Genomic DNA, 21,266 nt, shown 5'->3' on the forward strand with positions numbered 1-21,266 from the left:
TACTATAATTTTATTACTATAGGGTGCATATTTCAAAGCCATCCACTCTATTATCTAACATCTGATGTTTCAGTGGTGAAAGAAACTGCATAGAAATCCATAAATAAATGACAGTATACTCCCTCGTTTGGTTTATATTTACAATAGACCTTATGCATATGACGTCATTTCAGTAGGGCGCCCTCACCTAGAGGTCAAAAGGATGTTGTTCATTGGCCAATACTGTGCGCCGCGCGTACAAATCTGTGCGTCTCGATTGTTTCGTCACCGTTTTTCCTCTAAGATGGCGGCTGGATGACGTCAATGCATAAGGTCTATTAACGATAAACTAAAAGATAGTGATTGCTTTTAAATAATCACACCCACAAAATTTCAGGGAGCAAATTTTAAGACAGTGTTTAAAAGTTGGAACTTTTTTTTTGCACGTAAGTGTGTTTCACACAAGAGCCATGGTGCATGCGTCCACCGAAGCTTTGCATTGTCTAATATATCATTGATATTGCATTGAAATACATGCAATGCAAAAGAAAGACAATCTAAAAACCCTAAGTATTCCAGCCAAAATTTCAAGCAACCTACGATACCCTTCTCTCAGATGCATCATATTTGGTGGCTGCGCTTTGTTCCGACACCATACATGTATGTTCCGACATGCCTACGTTCAAACATTGTTTTGTTTGACACTCCTGTGGTCTGAAACACCTGTTCCGACACTCCTATGTTCCGACACTCCTATGTTCCGACACTCCTATGTTCCGACATTCCTGTGTTCCGACACATCATCCTTGTGTTCCGACACGACATCCCTATAGATGTTCCGAGTGTCCAATGTTACCAACTTAACTGTTGTGTTCTACACAATAAGATGAGGGTTAGGATTAGTTTTAGGAACCTACACTTGTAGGAGTGTCGGAACATGTTCTGCATCGCTGTGTGTTTAGACCTACACTTTTATACTCAGACACAGACCTTTGAATATCTCAGGATTCCTTTGGCGTCACTGTCTCCAGCCCCTCCTCATCCACACAGCTTGACATCTTCGTCAACAAGTCCCCCAACCTTCCGTCCTCACCAGAGCAGAATCTACAGAGGTCCGCCAACAGACTCTCGTGGAACTTCTCGTCTCCCGTCGCCGACGACCGCCACTTCTTGGTCAAGAGGTAGTTGTGCATGTAGAGGAAGCCAAGCTTGCCTCCGTAGCTCTGGCATATGTGGTTGGTGAAGCCAGACCACTGCTGGCCGTGGTTGCTGGCTGCCGCACTGTTGACCACGTACGACTCCTGACTGTCTTGTCTATCTCTGCATGACCCTAGGCTTCCCAGCTTGCAGAGGCAGGGTAACTGTTCAGTCCGTGGTGTGAAGGGGGGTCGATGGAAGGGCATCACTAGGAGGAAGACGCACCCTGTGGTGTGAATGTACTGCTGGTGGATAGGAAGGGAACTGTGATCAGATGATTGGGTGTTGCTGGCTAGAGGGCTGTAGCATGATGTCTGGTTACTCAGGAAACCAAACCTATGAAAAAATAAGAAAAATCATTTGAGTTGAACAAAAAACAATTATTCTAGGATGGGAGTTGACCGTGCAAACTTCAAGTCTACATGCTCTAACAACTGAGCTACCTGTCCCTTTAAGAAACAAAATTTATATCCCCTACATTCCAAATTCATAGGTTGTTTTTAGAACAAAATTCCTATTTTAGCCTAAGCAATATCCAACCAAGCTTATTTAAATTCAAACATCCATTTCCAAAACCACGGGTAGGTACCCATGCCCTGCATTACAACTTTTCGGACCCAATATTGGGATGCGTTGGGACTATTACCAGACAAAATACAGCAGTCCCAACGAATCCCATAGTATAGTCCAAATAGTTGTTAAAAGTAGGACATTGGAACCTTAACACCAAGGTTTGTAAATTGACATTTAAAATCTCTCCTTTCTAAACTACCCACAATGATAGTCAATTGCCGTACTCTACCTTTGAATAATCATTTGCTGTATTCTACGAGCGTCCTCCAGTGCCTGACTGCCCTCCTGTAGCCCCCCTCTCTCATGTAAGTAGCCCTCGGGTAACTGAAGCTCAATAAACAGAGGACTGTGTAACGAGTCGGAGATGTCCACGTTGAAGCCAAATGGATCCAGATGTGTTGGTACCAGGTGAAAACCACAGGTAACCGCTCGACGAGCCCAGTTAGTAAACTGTTCAAGAAATAGAAATGATCAACATTATGTATGGTGGACTATCAATGGTTCATAGGTCGTGTAGGAATTGGTGTCTACAGCTTCGGCTACAGCTGGATTACAATGTCATCATGCATTGAAGTACAGTAATAATTAATAATTCAGTACATTTATTTCAATGCTGTCATACAAAACAATAATACAATAGTTACATTTATGTCAAAATTAAAACAAGCAATATAGTATGAGGTATGATTAGGTACACAATACTTCAAACAAATAAACAAGTAGTAATTTAAAGACAACATTTAGGTGTAAGGTTAAGCAAAATGCTTTTGTGCCCTAACCTATTGACAGACAAACATGATACCAAGGAACACAAACAAAGACAAGGGACAACATGGTCAGACGATAGGTGTAGGCCTACAAACAACACAAAGGCGAGTCATCATTAAACGGACTCGTTCTATTAAAGTCATGATATATAGGGTTATAAGGAATATGCATTTGAGTAGCAGTTTTTGTAGTTTTTTTCGAAAATACAGGTAGAGTGATTGCCGATTAAATTGTACATAAATTTGCCTAATATCAATGATGATAAAAATCAGAGAACAAAATAATGCATGAAAAGAAAAGAAATAAATTAGTCCTTTATAGCAGCAGTCTTAGCCAGAGTCATAGCCATCAGTTCTGATGCACCACTAGCATGTCAACTGAAGACATTTTATCAGTGGAGACTGGGTAAACAACTAAAATTTAAAGATTTATTAAGAGTTTTGTGAGTTTGGATTTTTGGTCCGAAATGAAAAAAATCGAACTACATATGCCAGTATGGTCAAACTTCCAGATTTAGGGTCAAAAACTTTCCGATCAATTTATGGTTCCAAATGATACAGAACGGACTACTGAAGACATTGTATCAGTGGAGACTGGGTATACAACTAAAATTTTCAGGTTAATTGAGAATTGTGTGCGTTTGGATTTTTGGTCTGAAATGAAAAAAAAATCGAACCATGGTCAAATATTTAGATTTGGGGTCAAAATTGTTCTGAGGATTTTATGGTACCAAATGATACAGAACAGACTACTGAAGACATTGTATATGTGACACTGGGTACACAACCAAAATGTTTAGACTTATACAGAATTTTGGGAGTTTGGATTTTTGGTCCGAAATGAAGAAAAAAAAGAACCATGCCGGTGTAGTCCAATTTTCAAATTTAGGGGCAAACATTTTCTGATGATTTTATGTTACCAAATGATACAGCACAGACTACTGAAGACATTTTATCAGTGGAGACTGGGCATACAACCAAAGTTTTAAGATTTATAGAGAATTTGAAGAGTTTGGATTTTTGGTGCGAAATGAAAAAATCAAACCATGCCGGTATGATCAAATATTTACATTTGGGGTCAAAAATTTTCTAATGATTTTATGGTTCCAAATGATACAGAACGGACTACTGAAGACATTTTATCAGTAGAGACTGGGTATACAACCAAAACCCCTGGCCTTGTGATGTTGGGCGATCTCTCAAAAATTGTAAGTATTTCTTTAAAACCATCTTAAAGTAGGCCTTCATGCCCCATTGTAGGAACTCACCAATTCATGCAGGAGGCTTGGTGTTGACGTCAACCATTGAAGCTCAATCTCAAAGGCCATATCAACGTTGTAGTCACTGTGATACCCAACATGGCACCACTCTACACGGTCAGTCAGTTTACTGCTGTCGATCTCCAGGAAGAGTGATTTGTACACAGAGGGCTTGATACTCTCCGATTTCTTCTTTGTGTCTGTGAAATTTGATATTTGAGAAAATAGAATTAACTGTTGCAAACTGCTTACAAACCAAAAGGACCTATGTATGGTAATGGCCTGACGTATCGAGTTCGACCCTAGCAGAGTCTTTCTCTCTTTCTCGAGAAAGACCCTGCTAGAGTCGAAATGTTAGGCCTTTATTTACTAAAGTTACTGCAAGTTTGATATTTGAAGATTAAGAGGTAAACAAAGAACTTTTTTAGTTGCAAGCTACCGTTATTCAGATTTGTTTTATTCTATCTATTTCCCTCCTCCCTTCTCTCGTACCTCTTCCCCAAACCCAGCCCCACCCCGTTCCCTTTCTTTAACTGTGGTTGGATGGCTTTGTAGACGTGTTCACAATCTAGTGTTCCATCTTGCCATTCCACAACTTTTTCTTTCTTTTAGTATTCAAGTCAACATCTAATTCATTGGCACAACACTATGAAAACACATCTAGGAATAACAAAACAAGTGCATATGTACATGTATGCCCATTGTATTTACTATAATATTTGTATTTGTGTTGTCTTGTGCCATTAAATAAGCTAAATAAACAAATAAAACAAATTATATGAATGTTCAATTTGAAAAATAAAATCCATGCTGCACGTAAAGAGGGCTTCTGTTGGGAACATCTCTTACCATCTTCATTTTTCTCATCTGCTGATTTCCCAAGTTCAGAATCCACATTGTTCCTCTCTTCACTTCCATTTCCTTTCTTATCCTCAACGCGGGAGGGCATCTTATTGTCCTCATCATCATCTCCCTCATTGATGTGTTCACAAGAGACTTCAAACCATTGAGAACTAGAGGCAGGGTCAAAGGTGAAGGTCAAAGGTGAGCGTGTATCTTTCGTGGATGACCTTGGTCTTTTGGACTCTAGAGTGATGAAGAAATAACAAGGTTTATTAAACAATAGATGGACAGTGCAATTCCTGACTTTGCGCTGATGCTATGGTAGGGTGACTGCTCTGTATAACGACACCCCCATGATCTGACAATGTTATATATGAAAGAAAAAAACAATTAAGGCTAGGGTTAGGTTAAGGATAAGGGTTAGTCTCAAAACTCCTGGACAAGAAGACCCAACCTACAGAACCCTATGGTAGAGGTGGAGCACTATCGACAGCAACTCTCTGATGACCTGTGGTTGTTGGTAGTAGAACAAAGCAACTTCACCAAGCCACTCATACAATATGCCGAACAATGGAAACAAACAATGAACAAAACAAACAAAACGTAGCCACTTAGCATAGCCTGTGCGCTGTACGCACAAATGCTTCACCACGATGATAGGGTTAGTATAACACACTCTGGGTGTCTAAACACAGAGGTATCGGAAAATAGTTGTGCCATAACATAGGTGTGGTAACCTGTTGTAGTGTGGGATCAAAGCATCCCACAGCTAAGACAACATTTCCTTCTCCATTCAATCATGCCTCATCTCTCACGGACACCTCAGATCATTATCTGATAAGCCATCTTATTTGCCGCTTTAAGATTCTCCAGCTCCTGACATTATAGATCAGGTAAGGAGTCACAAGCCGTTTCACTTGACTGCCCACATTAAAAATTTTGCATCCACGTGACTGGCCACACACAAGTACAACACACAAATGCAGGGTTTCAAACAAGAAGGAAAAACAATATAGTACAAACAGCAGAGCACTTACAACAGAGACCATGTTTTAACAATCGCCTAAAAGGGTAACATTACAAATATGAACCTAGTAAGGTTTGCAGTAACACCAAGTTAACATATCTTTATGAGTTTTGGGGTGGATTTCACAGAGAGTTAGGACTGGTCTTATCCAAAGAGTTAGTTAGGACTAGTCCTAACTTAGCACTAGTCTTACGAGATATCAAAACCTTAAGGCTAGTCCTAAGTGAGGACGAGTACAGCCCGGTTCATACTTCCTGCGAATGCGAATGCGATACGATTGTTGACGTCACAACTTCGCAACGAAATTCGCACTGAGTTGAGTTGAGCTAACTCACTTGCGAATATCGCTGTGAAAGGAGGGTTGTGACGTCAAACTCACTTCGCATTCGCATTCACAGGAAGTATCAACCGGGCTTAACTCGTCCTAATTCAAGACTAAACTCTTTGTGACATCCACCCCTAGTGGTTCTGAAAAGGACCAGTGGTTTTACAACTCAATTTTCGATCATATGCTCTGATAGTCTTCAGGAAAAACTACTAAACAGAATTTCCACTGAGCAAATTTTCAAATCCAATTTGAACAATAAAATAGAGAGATCCCATACCTGGGCTAAGGACTTCGGATGTGAGCTGATAGATGTAGTAGCCATAGATGAAAGTTTTCTTCGCAGCACTGCTGAACACTGCTCGGATGTAACCTTCCTCAAGTATTACCTTGAAAAACAAAAAGCAGCCATCTTAGATTGCAGACTCTTATATTAATGACAACAACAATATTTAATACAGTACAGTGCAAACTATACCAATGAGGTACTCCAGGCACTAAACAAACAGTAACACTTTGAGAAAGGTTTTGAATTTGCTGAGTCATGAGGGGATTTATGTAGCACATTGTAAAGGTTTTTGCAAGGTGATGCCAGAAGTACTGGGCAAACCTCTTCTCTTAGCAATAAGTGTAACTGAGTTACGGGTGTGTCGTGGCCGAGCGATGTAGTTCACTGAGCCCAAGCTTTGGTGCTGTCAGCAGCAATGGGGAAGTTTGAATCCTGTTTATGACACTTACTTTGCCCTTAAGCAAGGCACTTGACCGTAACTGCTTCTTAAAAAGTTGGGAAGGTAGTGCATTCTGCTCTCAACAAGGCTCCTACTGTATAGTCGATGATGTGCGATGGGGGTACATGTATATACAATTTTCCAAAAACTTATTTTTCTAATCACATCAAATTGCTTCAATCAGTCAACTAATGTGTTTAACAACAAACTCAAACAACTCATCTAACTGCCCTTAGCTACCGGGAAATCTTGGTGATCTAGTTGGTAATGGACACTGCTCTAGCATTGCAAAGGTCGTGGGTTCAAATCCATCCCAAAATATATATGTCTGTAATTTTTTTAACAGAACTCGGAAAGTACGAAGTATACAGTGCCATTACACATCGCTGAAAGGGTAAAACACAAACTTATCAAAACCCATACAGATTTGTTAAAAGTCAGTTTGAAAAACAAAAAAAAATTAATATTCCATCAATTTTGTTGTGATTTTTATTTACCTGCATAAGGGCCATAGCTTCTTTATGAGTGACACTCCCTGCCAAGGTTTTCCGCACCCAGGCTACGCAGTCTGCTGAAACAAAACAGTCTCCTTGGGGCAAACCTTTGACGTCACCCGTGATGAAATTCATTCCTTCACTAAAACAAAAACAAAAAACAATAAAAGTCACCTGTGAATGTTTCAGCTGAATGCTTGTTCAAAAATAAGCACAAAATTGAAAATATTTTTTCACCAAGACATCGAATCAATAGGTGACAGCAGATACCATGTCATCTCTGGCCGAACCATTTATTTACAGACAACACAGAAATTTCAATCTCCAAAAGTTACCCAAGGGCACTTTTGTATATTCATTTTCGTGGACTTATTTTAATTTTATTTATAATCCTGACATTCCTTTCACTTGCACCCTGCAATCTAAGGAGTTGTTTTGAGTAGAACATTTCCGTCTGTGAGTCAATTAAGCTCCTCTCCCAATATGTGGCGTATCTCTCTTCTACGATCAGTCCAGCTCGTATAAAAAAAGAATTGGTATGGATGATGGCCAAGCTGCATTTCCACTGAGTACGCCAAGAAAGGCCCCTTGCTTGGTAAATCAGCTGCCATCAAAAAGTTCCCCAAAAGTCTCCCATTGAATAAAGCACAATATTAAAACTCACATCATATCTCTCATCTTGTTGGTTATATACAACAGAGGTGAGGCCAGACTGAGTTTCTCTCTCTCTGGTGAGCTCGGATAACTCTTAAAGACGCCCGACCCGTCCTCCTTCCCCCTGGCTATACTAATCCCAGCGAGGGCGCTAGTAATGGTGGCTGTGTTGAGACTCAAGTTGGGCTGGAAACTTGTAGGGGTAGAGTCCCCACTTCCACTAGTACGAGAAATCAGGCGACGAGTTGTGCTCCCAGCGTTGGGATCCGCAGCCACAGATGGTCTCTGGAAAATAATGTTCACAAAGAATTTCACAGTTACATTTTCAGGCTGAGTAGCTTCGAACAGGTACACCCGAGCAAAAATATTGTCAAAAAAGGAAGATGCTATAGCTCAGTTGTTAGTGAAATCAGTCTGGAGGTTGCAGGTTCAGTTTCATCACAAACCTAAAATTTCTTTAAATATAAAGGCATTGGTAACTATTGGTAATTACTCAAAATATTTGTTAGCATAAAAACTTACTTGGTAACGAGCAATGGAGAGGCGTTGAGGGTATAAAACATTGTGAGAAACAGCTTCCTCTGAACATGCTCTGAAGTAACATATCTCACTAAAATATTAAAAACCTCAGGCCCCAAACCTTTTTTAGTTATCGGAAAGCACACAAATTTGTGCAACAAGGGTCTTCCTTCTTATGCTCTTGCAACGTCGATGACCAATTGAGTCAAACTTTTTACCACATATTTGTTATTTTATTCATTATGATGTTGGGGTACACCAAGTGAGAATACTGGTCTTTGACAATTACCAAAGGTGTCCAGTGCCTTTAAAAGCAGTTTCCAATTCTAGATGGTTTATAACAAGTCATACCTTGCTTGGAGGTCGACTCGGCGCTCGTCGCCTACGATTCAATCCCTCCACAAACCGCAGGAAACCATCTTGCAGAGTCATCTTCTGCGACTCTGTTCTTTCCTCAAAGACATCCAAGGGTCCTTGGTAACTCTGATCACAGAGTTTGCGCATCAAGGAAGATGCTGAAGGGAGGAGGATGAAACGACTTCGCCAAAACTTCAACGACTGCAACCAAAGCAAAATATTTTTCTATAATTTCTTGCTCTCTTTAATATGTTTGTTCATTGGTGTTTGTGCTTGTTTTTTTGTATAACCTTTTTGACACTCCTTGAATTTTCTTCTGTGTATTGATGTTGTTAACCAGCTGTAACCACTGTGCAATTAAGGCATTAGGGCTGCCATGGTGTGAATAAATAAGCAAAAGTTTCAGATTTGTTAAGAATTCAGTAAGTTTGGGTTTTTGGTCCAACATCTTTTTTTTTTGGTGTGTGATTTTAAAGTTTCAAATGATACAGAAAGGACAACTGAAGACATTTCATCTGTGTGGAGTGGGTAAACAAGCAAAAGCTTCAAATTTTTTGCGAATTTTGTTAGTTTGGGTTATAGTTTGCTGGCGTCACAAAATTGACAGATTTAGGGTCAATTTTGTGTGTGTGATTTTATGGTCTCAAATGATACAGAAAGGACTTCTGGTGACATTTCATTTTTTTTTTTTCATTCCACATTTGTTGAAGTAGGAAAATGTTAATGTCATTTCCATATCAAACTTTTCGAAAGTCTTCTTACCTCTTGCAGGTCGAAGCCCTCTCTCATAGCAGCACCTCCTAAACAGATGTAGTTATCACGATGATTCCATTTATTATCTATTGGATTACGGAATATTCTAGTATGGCGGATCTCGTAGCCAGACTTGCAAATCGGCCACAGTCTGTAGGAGTAACCCAGCTTCAGAGTTGTCCTCTGTTTCCTGGGAGAAAAAATAGATGGTATTTAAGCAAACAATCATATATTTGTTTATAGATGCTAAATTTGCATCAGGGATAGAATTTTTATATTTTTTTTATATATGGATACATATGTATCTGCTGCATGATGAGTGCCTTATGGTAGGAAATAGTCTCATCAGAAGAGAGATATGCCAAAGTTTGATTAGCTCTTATTCTGAATGTCTTATATATATACATACATGTATAAATAGGATTCAAACTGCCTCTAGCTACTGGGTATCAAAGATCAGGGGTTCAAATCCCACCAGAGTAATATGCCTGTGATTTTTGTTCATAGAACTCGGGCAAGTACTGAGTAATGTATTAAAGTTCTAACTCACATCAGTGGGAGGGTAAAACCAAAATTAATAAACAGAATAGAAACAACACTTTTTTTCCATTAAAAATGGCATCCATCCAGGTTAAATGTTTTATGATGCACTCGCTAAATTTCCAATAGTCAATTCTTTGTTTAACCCCAAAATCATTTCAAAATTTACCCAGTCAGTTTCCCTTGTGGTTTATATTGATAAATTTCCAATAGATAGAGTTATCATGAAAGATGAAATTAAATTAAAAGCCTCTAATGTAATAAAGAGACGGGGCGAAGATTACTAACCTCTTTGTGTATCTGACGATCTCTATGCTCTTCATATCTGGCTTGAGGCTTATCTTATGATACGACTGACCATAGCTCAAGATAAACACATGCTGTGTGGGAAAAGGAAAGAACATCGGTGAAGGCATAACTATTTATTCCTGGGGTTGTTGGGTATACATGCATGTACAATAAGGGAATAACAGAGTGGTAAATCAGCTTTCAGTAACCATCTAATACAAGGCCTTTGTTTCAGCCCCGGGAGAAGGTGCAAGTGACCCTAGTTGATTTGGGTCAACAAGCCCAAATCAGTCTGTAGCAGTCACCTTGAAGTGGCCATCAAGTGACGATTCTCACAAACAATTTCTATTAAACAATTAAACTGTAAAAAAACAAGTTTCGTATAGTGTGATCATGTCAGGTGAATAGTACACAAATATTGACTGCTTTGCGTGCTATGGTTAAAACTACAAATCCCGAGGGTATCCCCGGAGCGTTCTATTGTTCCTGAGGCGCAGCCGAGGGAAAATTAAATGGTCCGGGGATCACCGAGTCGTAGTGTTAACCTTAGCACGAGTTAAAGCAGTCAATATTTGTTTTATAACACCCCCAACAGACTGTTTTATCATCTTCGTACACGTAACGTTCGTGCGCGCATTTCAGATACACAGATGCACAACTGATTGGGTTCGAGGTGGGTAAAAAGACGTCATGGTAATGCACGCCGTGTGATAGTCGTCATATGGCAAATTATGCACTATCACACGGCAAACGGTGCACTATCACACAGCCGCCGTCTAGTAAAACTAAGACATATCATGTGACGCGCTTTAAACCAATGAAAATGCAGAATATTTGTAAGGGGTGTTATAAAACAAAAGAATGCAGAAGCTCCATCTTGAAGTATAACCCAATGCATCTTTGGAAATTGAGCGGTTAACAAATAAATCAAGCTGCCAAGATGGACGCCATAGTTTACATGTACATGTAACATGCCAGGTTTTATAGCTGTGTAACTGCATTGCTTTTAAATCAGCACGCCATGATGGTTGCCAGTGTTGGTTTGACTCTAGAATCCTTTTTGCACTGACCATGCACATTGGGAAATGTATAATGTTGAGTCAATGTTTGTAGGGTGTCATGACCGAGTGGTTTAGAGCATCGAATTCAAGTTTTAGTGGTTACATGTAAGTCATCTGAGTGTGGGTTAGAATCCCGGTCGTTACACTGGAGTCCTTGAGCAAGCTGCTTTACTATAATTACTGTGTTCACCGAGGGGTATAAATGGGTACCTGCAAGGATAGAGGTTGACATTGTGTATGGAAAAGCCACTAGCCCCAAACTGTGGCTCATGGCTGTGTACTCCCCAGGGAGCTGAGAAAGATTAAATGAATGTTATCGGTCCAATGAACAGGGCACTAATGTAAAGCGCATTGAGATATTAATGTGAAATGAGCTTGAACTAGTTGTTTTTATTATTTATTAATACTGACCTTGTCTGGATTAGTGACTAAAGGAAGATGGCTGCTTCCCTTGAGGGATAAATTGGCTATCTCTGATTTGGGCAACAGAATCAGCTGGTAATTCTGCAAAAGGAATGGTAGTCAAAAACAAACAAACAAAGAAACAAAGAATTGTCAGAAAAGAAATGTGCTGTTTTGTTTTGTCAAATTACTTTTATGACATTTATACTGATTGTTTTCTTTCGAAATCTCACGTTTTTTTGTAAAGCTGACTTTTAAACTAGACACCTTAGGTAATTGTCAAAGACCAGTATTCTCACTTGGTGTATCTCAACATGTGCATAAAACAACAAACCTATGAAAATTTGGACTCAATTGGTCGTCAAAGTTGCGCGAAAATAATGGAAGAAATAACACCCTTGTCGCTTTCAGATGCTTTGAATTTGAGAACTCAGATGAGGTCTCTTATTCAATTCAAATAATTTTATTTAAGTGAGAATTTACCTCTTTCTAGTAATAAAATTATGTTTTTTCAGAAGGAGCTGTTTCTTACAATGTTTTAAACTAACAGCAGCTCACCATTGCTCGGTACCAAGTAAGTATTTATGCTAACAATTATTTTGAGTAATTACCAATAGTGTCCAGGGCCTTTAAAAGAATTGTAGTGAAACGACGAAGAAGAATATTACAAAATTGTCAGAAAAGAAAGCTGCTGTTTGTTTTGTCAAACTAATTATTGTATTTATATTGAAATTGTTTTGTTCAGAAATCTAACCTGTTCAAGCTTGGATGTTAGGGCTTTGTGTACATCTGTTTATTTTAAAAGAATTGTAGTGAAACAAAGAGGAAGAATAAAACAAAATTTGTAGAAAAGAAAACAACATCACTGCTTGTTTTGTCGAACTACAAAACACATTTAAAAAACAATTCCTCAAGAAATCTTAACTGTTCAAACTTAATTAATCTTTTTGGTATTTTTACTCAAGTGCATTGAAAAAATAAACTTAACTTTGTTTCTAGTTTCTATTCATCCTGCTATAACAAAATATTAAAAAATAAAAATAAAATTAACAAAAAGGAGTAAATTTTCTTCGAAAGCAAAATATTAAACTTCTCAAAAAATGCTAACTGCAATGCTAACCTGAATCAATCTCTGTGAGATGAGTTCCTCAAAGACGCTCTGGATGGTTTTACCAGATGGAGACATCTCCTCGCCATCTTCGGGAATGATGTCCAAGGTTTGTGGGTTCTCATGGAAGTCCGTCTCCAGGGTCTTGTTGTCAGGATAGAAGTCTGTCGTGATCGGGAAACAGGCTGTGGCAGTCAGAGACTTCCAATCCACGCCTAAGAACAAATACCAATCAAATAATTGTTTAAAGGCAGTGGACACTATTGGTAATTACTCAAAATAATTATTGGCAGAAAACCTTTCTTGGTGATGAGTAATGGGGAGAGGTTGATGGTATAAAACATTGTGAGAAACGGCTCCCTCTGAAGCACCATAGTTTTCGAGAAAGAAGTAATTTTCCACGAATTTGATTTCGAGACCTCAGATTTAGAACTTGAGGTCTCGAAATCAACCATCTAAACGCACACAACTTCGTGTGACAAGGGTTATTTTTCTGTCATCATTATCTCGCAACTTCGATGACCGATTGAGCTCAAATTTTCACAGGTTTGTTATTTTATGCATATGTTGAGATACACCAACTGTGAAGGCTAGTCTTTGACAATTACTGCCTTTAACATAGGATTGGAACTGCCTCTAGCTACTGGCAGTCACGGTAGTCTTATTGGTAAGACACTGCTCTAGAATTGCAAGGGTTGTGGGTTCGAATCCCACCCGAGTAACATGCTGGTGATATTTTTTCACAGGACTCGGGAAAGTACGGAGTATACAGTGCTAACACACATCGGTGTATGGGTAAAACCCAAAATTAATATTATTTATCCCCGATGCAAATTTAACATCTATTATATAACATAACTTTACTTGTTGGTTCCTTGATCTAAAAACATTTAGTAAATGTCAAAGACCAGTATTAATAATAATAATAACAACAAAAACAGCATTTAAAAGGCGCATTATGAAGCACAGATTCCTCAATGCGCCCAACAATCAAAACAAAAAGCTAAACACTTTACCAATTAAAATATAGGACAAATACTAAGTTAACCGAAAAATATCTCACTCACACAGCACTTGATGTACCCTAACATTTGCATAAAATAACAAATCTGAGAAAATTTGAGCTCAATTGGTCATCAAATGTGCAAAAAAAAAAAAAAAATGTCTGACAATGGCTTCATGTACACCTCAAACATTGCCCTCTTGTGGTCATGTTTTAAACTGATTACAATAGAACTTTATCACGCTGTCACCATCTTGGCCATGTTCCCTGTTTCCAATAACAGTAATGAATGCTAACATTCTTTGAACATACATGTAGCACCAGACTACTATTTTGTCCAGCCTTATAGTTTGGTTACATGAGTTGGAATAGAGCTAAAATCAAGATGACCACGCCATGATAAAGGTCTTTATCTTCCAGTACGCGCTAATCCACCAATCAGAAGCTCGAACTAATAGGGGGAAAAAACATATACGACCTCTGTTTTATATCCTACGTACTTCCTCTGTTTTTATTACACAGTGCGTATTGGGAAAAGGTCATTTTGTCACGCTCCGTATACGAACGGTGCAAAAATTACATTCTTAACTTTGTGCGCATGAAATAACGCTCTGATATTATTAATTTCGCCCCTTGTAAGTTAGACTGGAAGAAAAATTTGTTATCACACGCGCGCTCGTGAATTACGAAAAAATATAGCGCGTCTGTGTCCCATATATCCACGCAGAAGCGCTATATTTGTTTGTATTCCACTCGCGCTTGTGTGATAACTTATAATAGAGGTTACTTTACCTGTTTGTAGGAAGGGTGTCCAAGCTTGCTCTCCAGTAATGCCCCATCCGCATCCAATCCTTCTCTTCAAATTCACCATCAAACCGAGCATTCTGTTTGGAGAATCTAAACGAAATTCACCAGCTGCATTAGCGAAGGGTAAATACCACCATTGAAAACAATAAATCAAGTAGTTTTTCGTACTTTAAAATTTATATAAATGATTTTTTTTTTTTTTCAAATGAAAAATTACTCCGGTTATAATGCAAAATACATGTAGTCCATACAGGTAGTTTAGCTACAGGATATCAAACAAGTCAAAACTAAAAAACTAAAAAAAGGTTTAACTTTTCTTTTTGATATCGTTCTGATAAAAACTGAATGTGAACAGAATTTTGAGGTGTCAAACAACCATGTCTTTTGAGAACCATCACAATTCATAGAGAGATTTGTACATGGTGTTACCGCAAACCTAACCAGATTAGAGTCATACAAATGATGTTATCAAAAACCTTACAAGATTGCATGTTCACAGTGCACAGTTCAAAAACATAAAGTTCTATCACATGGTGATACCGAAAATCTTACTAGATAAATTAATGCCATCCCACCATACAAAGTTTCAGGTGTAATCATTACCTCCATGATGTAACATACAAAAATTGGACCCCAAGAGGCATGCATGACCTTTGACCTCACCATCATTAGTAGTCTCCTCTCCAGCGGATTCATTGAAGAGACTAGATGCACTTGATGATGAACTGATGAGGTCACTGCTGCTGTTACCAGTGGACTCGCTGGTCAGGGAGCTGTGTTTGTGATGAAGCTGGATCACATCTCCATGAGGTCCTGTACCGAATACAATCAAAACGATCGTTGTAAGGATTAGTTTTGATGAATGTAGAACGTTTTGAAAATAGGCAAAAAGATGTTATATAATCAGCCCGTGTTATTTCAACTTATAAGATCTCATAAGACTCTTATACAAATGTTATAAGACTGCTCTTAGCAGTTCAAAAAAGGTTCTTATATGATTCCTTTTAAAGACCCTGGACTCTATTGGTAATTACTCACAATATAATTGTTAGCATAAAACCTTACTTGGTAAGAGTAATGGAGAGAGGTTGATAGTATCAAACATTTTGAGGAACGGCTCCCTCTGAAGTGTGGTAATTTTAGAGAAAGAAGTAATTTTCCACGAATTTGAATTTGAGACCGCAGAATTAGATTTCGAGTTCTCAAAATCAAGTATCTGAAAGTACGCAACTTCATGTGACAAGGGTGTTTTTTCTTTCATTATTATCCTGCAACTTCATGGACCAATTGAGCTCAAATTTGGACAGGTTCTTATTTAACATTGTTTAATGCATATATGTTGAGATACAGCAAGTGAGAAGACAGGTCTTTAAGTTCTTATTATTACAAGCCGTTTTTGTCCTTTTCTTCTTTTGTCCAACTGCAACCCCCACCCCCCCAAAAAGTTACAAATTTAAATTTTGGCGTTTTAAATTAGGTTCACATTAGGAGTAAATTAATACCTATCCTCTGCTGTAAAAGAACATAAAATTAAAATAAAACTCGGTACTTTCCCCGGTCCTATGAAAAATGTCGTTGTTTATATTGTATTTTGAAATGTCAATTGGATTTAATGTGACATCAATTGTGTATACAAACATAAAACTTGCAACATGAGATACAATGCGAACTAACTTCAGCAATGCTTTTTTGTATTGGTAAGTAATAGCACATTTAAAGGCAGTAGACATTATTGGTAATTGTCAAAGACTAGCCTCCACAGTTGGTGTATCTCAACATACGCATAAAATAACAAACCTGCACAAATTTGAGCTCAATCGGTCAAAGAACTTGCGAGATAACAATGAAAGAAAAAAACACCCCTGTCACACGAAGTTGTGTGCGTTTAGCTGCTTGCTCGAGACCTCAAGTTCTAAATCTGAGGTCTCGAAATCAAATTCGTAAATAATTACCTTTTCTCAAAAGCTATCACTATGGCACTTCAGGGAGCCGTTTCTCACAATATTTTATACTATCAACCTCTCCCCATTACTCGTTACCAAGTAAGGTTTTCTGCTAATAATTATTTTGAGTAATAACCAATAGTGTCCACTGCCTTTAAACATAAAGCACAATATTGAGTAATACATGTGCGTGCAGAGGAAGAAAGAAAGGAAAAAAAGAAATTCCTGACTCACCATGAGGGAAGGTATGGGTCCACCTCCTCCGATCTGGAGTCAGCTTGGTCGTCAAGGAAGCAGGTACGAATGGATTATTACACTTCTGTGTCTTCATGTTGTGCACTTTGAAGATTGACTTGTCAAACTGTGCACATTCATCCATCTCACTGTCTGAATCATAAGATTCATGTGATACTGGATAGTAGATACCAGTTGCTGTTTTAGGGGGTAGCTTTGGCAGGCTGTTGGCGTTTGTGGAAGCTGTGCTGTTTTTTAACTGTGGGATAAACAAGGCTAGCAGTTAAATACCTAAATTACTTTTTCAAAATAAGTTTGAAAATGGGAGAATGTTTGCTTACAGATATCACTGAGTTAAGGCTGATTGGTTAATAATACTTAAAAAAAACATTTAGATTCTTTTTTTTACTCAGTTAAAAAAGAAATTGTTTATCACTTGTCACTACTAAGGAAATAAAAGTTGAATTGCATAATTGAATTGAAGAGAATTGAGCCCAGTAATTGGCTGTTAAATAACTGACTCACAAGGGAAGATCCTAACCATTTGATTTTGTTATGTTTGGTTTGCGATATTCACCATGTGTGTATCTACTTGCCAGGTAGAGTTTGTTCCATCATTCTGATTGTTGAATCACGTGTTGCATATTATCAATTTGGTTGCCATGCTACCCTTCTCAAATGGGGTACTAAATAATTCCTTTTGTGAAGACAGGACACAGAACAAAGGACTGTCCTGAGTAAAGATACACAAACAATACAAGACAAGTACGTGAACTATTATACACATATTGACTGCCAATGAGGTAAATAGTGCAAGTCTATTCCCCGGAGGGACTTTGAGTGACCAGAAGAGGGCCAATAAATGAAAAACGTCCCTCTTCTTTTTACTTTTTAAGATTTATATTCGCAAAGAAACCTTTAGAATTCTTTTTTTTGTGTACGGGCAATAAGGCTTATGAATACAACAATTTTGTGATCATACTTAAGTCTAATTTGTATCTTTTAGCACGGAATGGTAGTTTAAAACATCACTTTACTTGTATTAAGTTTTTAACCAAAAATGATATACTGGCTAATTTCAAATGGGAGTAACTCAGCAACGGCTGCGATTCACCCCAAAGTTTAGACATATACATGTACCCAATAACTGCTAATGGTGTGTTCTTTCCAGCCATGCATATAACTATATTTTTGAAATTGTCAACACCTCACTCATTTTCACAGAGCGGGTCACATGTGTTTTTTAACACCTCGATCTTAAATGTGAAATAAGAAAAGAAACTTGGAAAAGAAAGGGAGTTTTTCAGTTGCTGTTCACAGTTCATGTCAAGGGAGGGCGCTGTAACCAGTCAAAAATTATAAGACTATAGTGGGCCTTCCGGCTCGGGCACTGATTCCGGAAAACATGCGAACGATCACTACATTTTATTAGTTCACCCCACGTGACCGTGGTTCAGCCAACCACAATACAAAACAAGCAAGGTGTGTTATGAAGAAAAATAGACCTGACATCAAACGAAGACAACTTACGTTTTTTGTTGGCAGTCTGAACTTTGGAATGAAGTGTGATTGAGCGGATGAGAAATGCCGCTGTCTCTGACTAGGTGATAGATAGAAGCTGTAGTTCAGCCAGTATGGGATATGGTGTGTATTGGTGGAATTCAGGCTCTTGGCTTCATCATCACTGAACTGAGACCAGAAAAAGCAAAGGACAAATAAGAAAATATACAGTTTTTGATTTACCCTTAGTACGCCAATGTGTGTAAGCACTTTAAAGTCAGTACTTTCCCAAGTTCTGTGAAAGATATTCACAGGCATAAAATAATGTAAAAGTGAAATGGTCATCGTGTGATCTGAACACAGTGTGATCTCAGTGTGTTTAATGTGTGGACCAACTATATTCAAACCACACACCATTCACACAGTTGTCACAGTCTGGGAGTGGTCACACTGTGAAATGATCACCATGTGAACACAGTGTGATCTCAGTGTGTTTTCTGTGTGGACCAACTATATTCAAATCACACAGTTTTCATAGCCTGGGAGTGGTCACACTGTGAAATGATCACCGGGTGAACACAGTGTGACCTCAGTGTGTTTTCTGTGTGGACCAACTATAATCAAATCACACGTCAATCACACAGTTTTCATAGTCTGGGAGTGGTCACACTGTGAAATGATCACCATGTGAACACAGTGTGATCTCAGTGTGTTTTCTGTGTGGACCAACTATATTCAAATCACACAGTTTTCATAGCCTGGGAGTGGTCACACTGTGAAATGATCACCGGGTGAACACAGTGTGACCTCAGTGTGTTTTCTGTGTGGACCAACTATAATCAAATCACACGTCAATCACACAGTTTTCATAGTCTGGGAGTGGTCACACTGTGAAATGATCACCATGTGAACACAGTGTAACCTCAGTGTGTTTTCTGTGTGGACCAACTACATGTACAGTGTATGTTCAAATCACACATCATTCACACAGTTTTCATAGTCTGGGAGTGGCCACTGTGTGAAATTGTCACCATGTGAACACAGTGTGATCTCAGTGTATTTTCTGTGTGGACCAACTATATTCAAATCACACAACATTCACACAGTTTCCATAGTCTGGGAGTGTCACTTAAGGGAGTTGTTTCTCAGAATGTTGCCCGTTACCAAGTAAGGTTTAATGCTAACATACATGTATATTTTGAGTAAATACCTAATGTGTACAGTGCCTTTGTGTTCAACTTAAAACAAGTTCTCAATTTTAATTATCCAAATCGAAAAAATAAAAAAAAATGGTGTTAAGTATGTGCTTACCAAGAGTAGAGGTACTGGATGAGGAGGTTGCTCTGCCAGACAAACCAAGTCACTCCCAACACCTGCAGCAAATTTACAAACAATGGACCTGAATAGTTGGCTTGAGAGGTATTTACACAAGATTGCTCAGGATAAAAAAACACCCTTTAATTTTAGTCTACAAATGACTGTAAATGAAGTTCATGCTAAAACCATTTATTTTGTAAAATATATCCCTGAGAAATGAAGCAATGTTCAAGAACCGCCAGGGCAAATCACAAGTGCTTAAACATTAAAAAAAAAGAAACAAATAAAAAATGAGTGATTTTAAATCTAACTCTTGCCGTATTCTATCTATTCACTTAAAATGTGCAGGCGCACAAAATAAAGACATCTGCAATCAATCACACATCAATTTCTGAAGTACTTTCTGGCTTTACAAGTCCAAGTCACTTGCAGTTCAAAGGCAAGAATTAGATGCAGCCAGTGTCCAGGACGAGAACTACAAAAACAGCACCTGCCTCATCAAATATTTGTGGTTAAAGGGACACGTTGCCTTGGATCGGTCGAGTTGGACCGTGTAAAAAATGTTTTGAAACTGTTTGTTACAAAATGCTGGGTTAGAAAGATGTTTAAATTTAGAATATAACAATCGACACAAATATGCCTCAAAATTGCATGGTTTTCCGTATACGTCGAGAACTAGAACAGCGCGCCATTCATAAAATAACAGACCGTGTTAGTTTGCAAAGTGAAAGGAAAACAACGCAATTTCAAGGCATATTTGTGTGGGTTGCTATATTCCACTTTTAAAACATCTTTCTAACCATGCAATTTATAACGAACAGTTTCAAACGCTTTTCATGGACCAACTCGACCAATCAAAGGCAACGTATCCCTTTAAACTTACCATAATCAATCATACGATGCTTGGTGATATCACACAGTGTTCTGTCCACGTGGAACACGCCAGCACCAGGCGTAATAATTTCAACCACTTGACCCGTCCGATCAAAGTTTCTGTTGACGTAGTGATTGTCAAATACTGTGAGTGGGGTGGACAGAGAAGATGGATGCTTTAAAGTGTTAGGTTATAAGTGCCACTTGGGGATTACATATATCTTGAGAAAAGACATCTATCACACTTCAGCTTATCCCCCTTAAACTATGCAGCTATAGGGACCTTGGCATGCTTAGGGCTCAATTTAATATAGCTGCTTAAAGCAGAAAGACAGTTCTCTAAAGGAAAAAACTCTACCTGGCAAGTAGATACACACATGGTGTTATCGCGAACCAAAGAAGTTTTTTTCTTCTTCATATTTCCCAGTGTCACAGGGTACATCAGCACTAACAAAACTTGCTAAGCACACAAACAAATTGCTAAGCAAAATTAGGCTACCATTGCTGGTGTGACTGGTACCCCGCTCATTTCTTGCTTAGCAAAGAACTTTGCTCAGCATAATCTTCTGCTAAACAGCTTTACTGGGCCAAGGGGTAGGCTAGCCTGGGTAGCTGAAGCTAATTATTAGTTTGCCTAAATGTGTCTGTTCTTTATTTTGGTTTCATGACAGTTGTCCTATCAGTTTGTACACAATGATACTGGTAGAGTTTTGTT

The 21,266-nt window shown here is 38.5% G+C and overlaps 1 protein-coding gene across 1 annotated transcript in view; it reads right to left on the reverse strand.

Annotated features, from left to right (window-relative positions):
• Positions 1-254: 254 nt before the first annotated feature.
• The window catches only part of LOC117290716 (GATOR complex protein DEPDC5-like), a 33,876-nt gene continuing 12,864 nt past the window's right edge, over positions 255-21,266 (reverse strand). Inside the window, exons 6-23 of the mRNA XM_033772252.1 lie at positions 20,562-20,696; positions 19,673-19,734; positions 18,392-18,550; positions 16,862-17,120; positions 15,348-15,497; positions 14,670-14,774; positions 12,887-13,089; positions 11,776-11,868; positions 10,304-10,395; positions 9,485-9,665; positions 8,717-8,923; positions 7,857-8,131; positions 7,196-7,334; positions 6,251-6,359; positions 4,625-4,861; positions 3,785-3,975; positions 1,979-2,199; positions 255-1,512 (exon numbers count right to left, since the gene is read on the reverse strand). Coding sequence (XP_033628143.1) covers positions 981-1,512; positions 1,979-2,199; positions 3,785-3,975; positions 4,625-4,861; positions 6,251-6,359; positions 7,196-7,334; positions 7,857-8,131; positions 8,717-8,923; positions 9,485-9,665; positions 10,304-10,395; positions 11,776-11,868; positions 12,887-13,089; positions 14,670-14,774; positions 15,348-15,497; positions 16,862-17,120; positions 18,392-18,550; positions 19,673-19,734; positions 20,562-20,696 — 3,350 coding nt within the window. The 3' untranslated portion in view covers positions 255-980. The remainder of the gene's footprint in view (positions 1,513-1,978; positions 2,200-3,784; positions 3,976-4,624; positions 4,862-6,250; positions 6,360-7,195; positions 7,335-7,856; positions 8,132-8,716; positions 8,924-9,484; positions 9,666-10,303; positions 10,396-11,775; positions 11,869-12,886; positions 13,090-14,669; positions 14,775-15,347; positions 15,498-16,861; positions 17,121-18,391; positions 18,551-19,672; positions 19,735-20,561; positions 20,697-21,266) is intronic.

This window comes from Asterias rubens, chromosome 5 (genome assembly GCF_902459465.1).
Source record: "Asterias rubens chromosome 5, eAstRub1.3, whole genome shotgun sequence".
In the NCBI taxonomy this organism is placed as follows: domain Eukaryota; kingdom Metazoa; phylum Echinodermata; class Asteroidea; order Forcipulatida; family Asteriidae; genus Asterias; species Asterias rubens.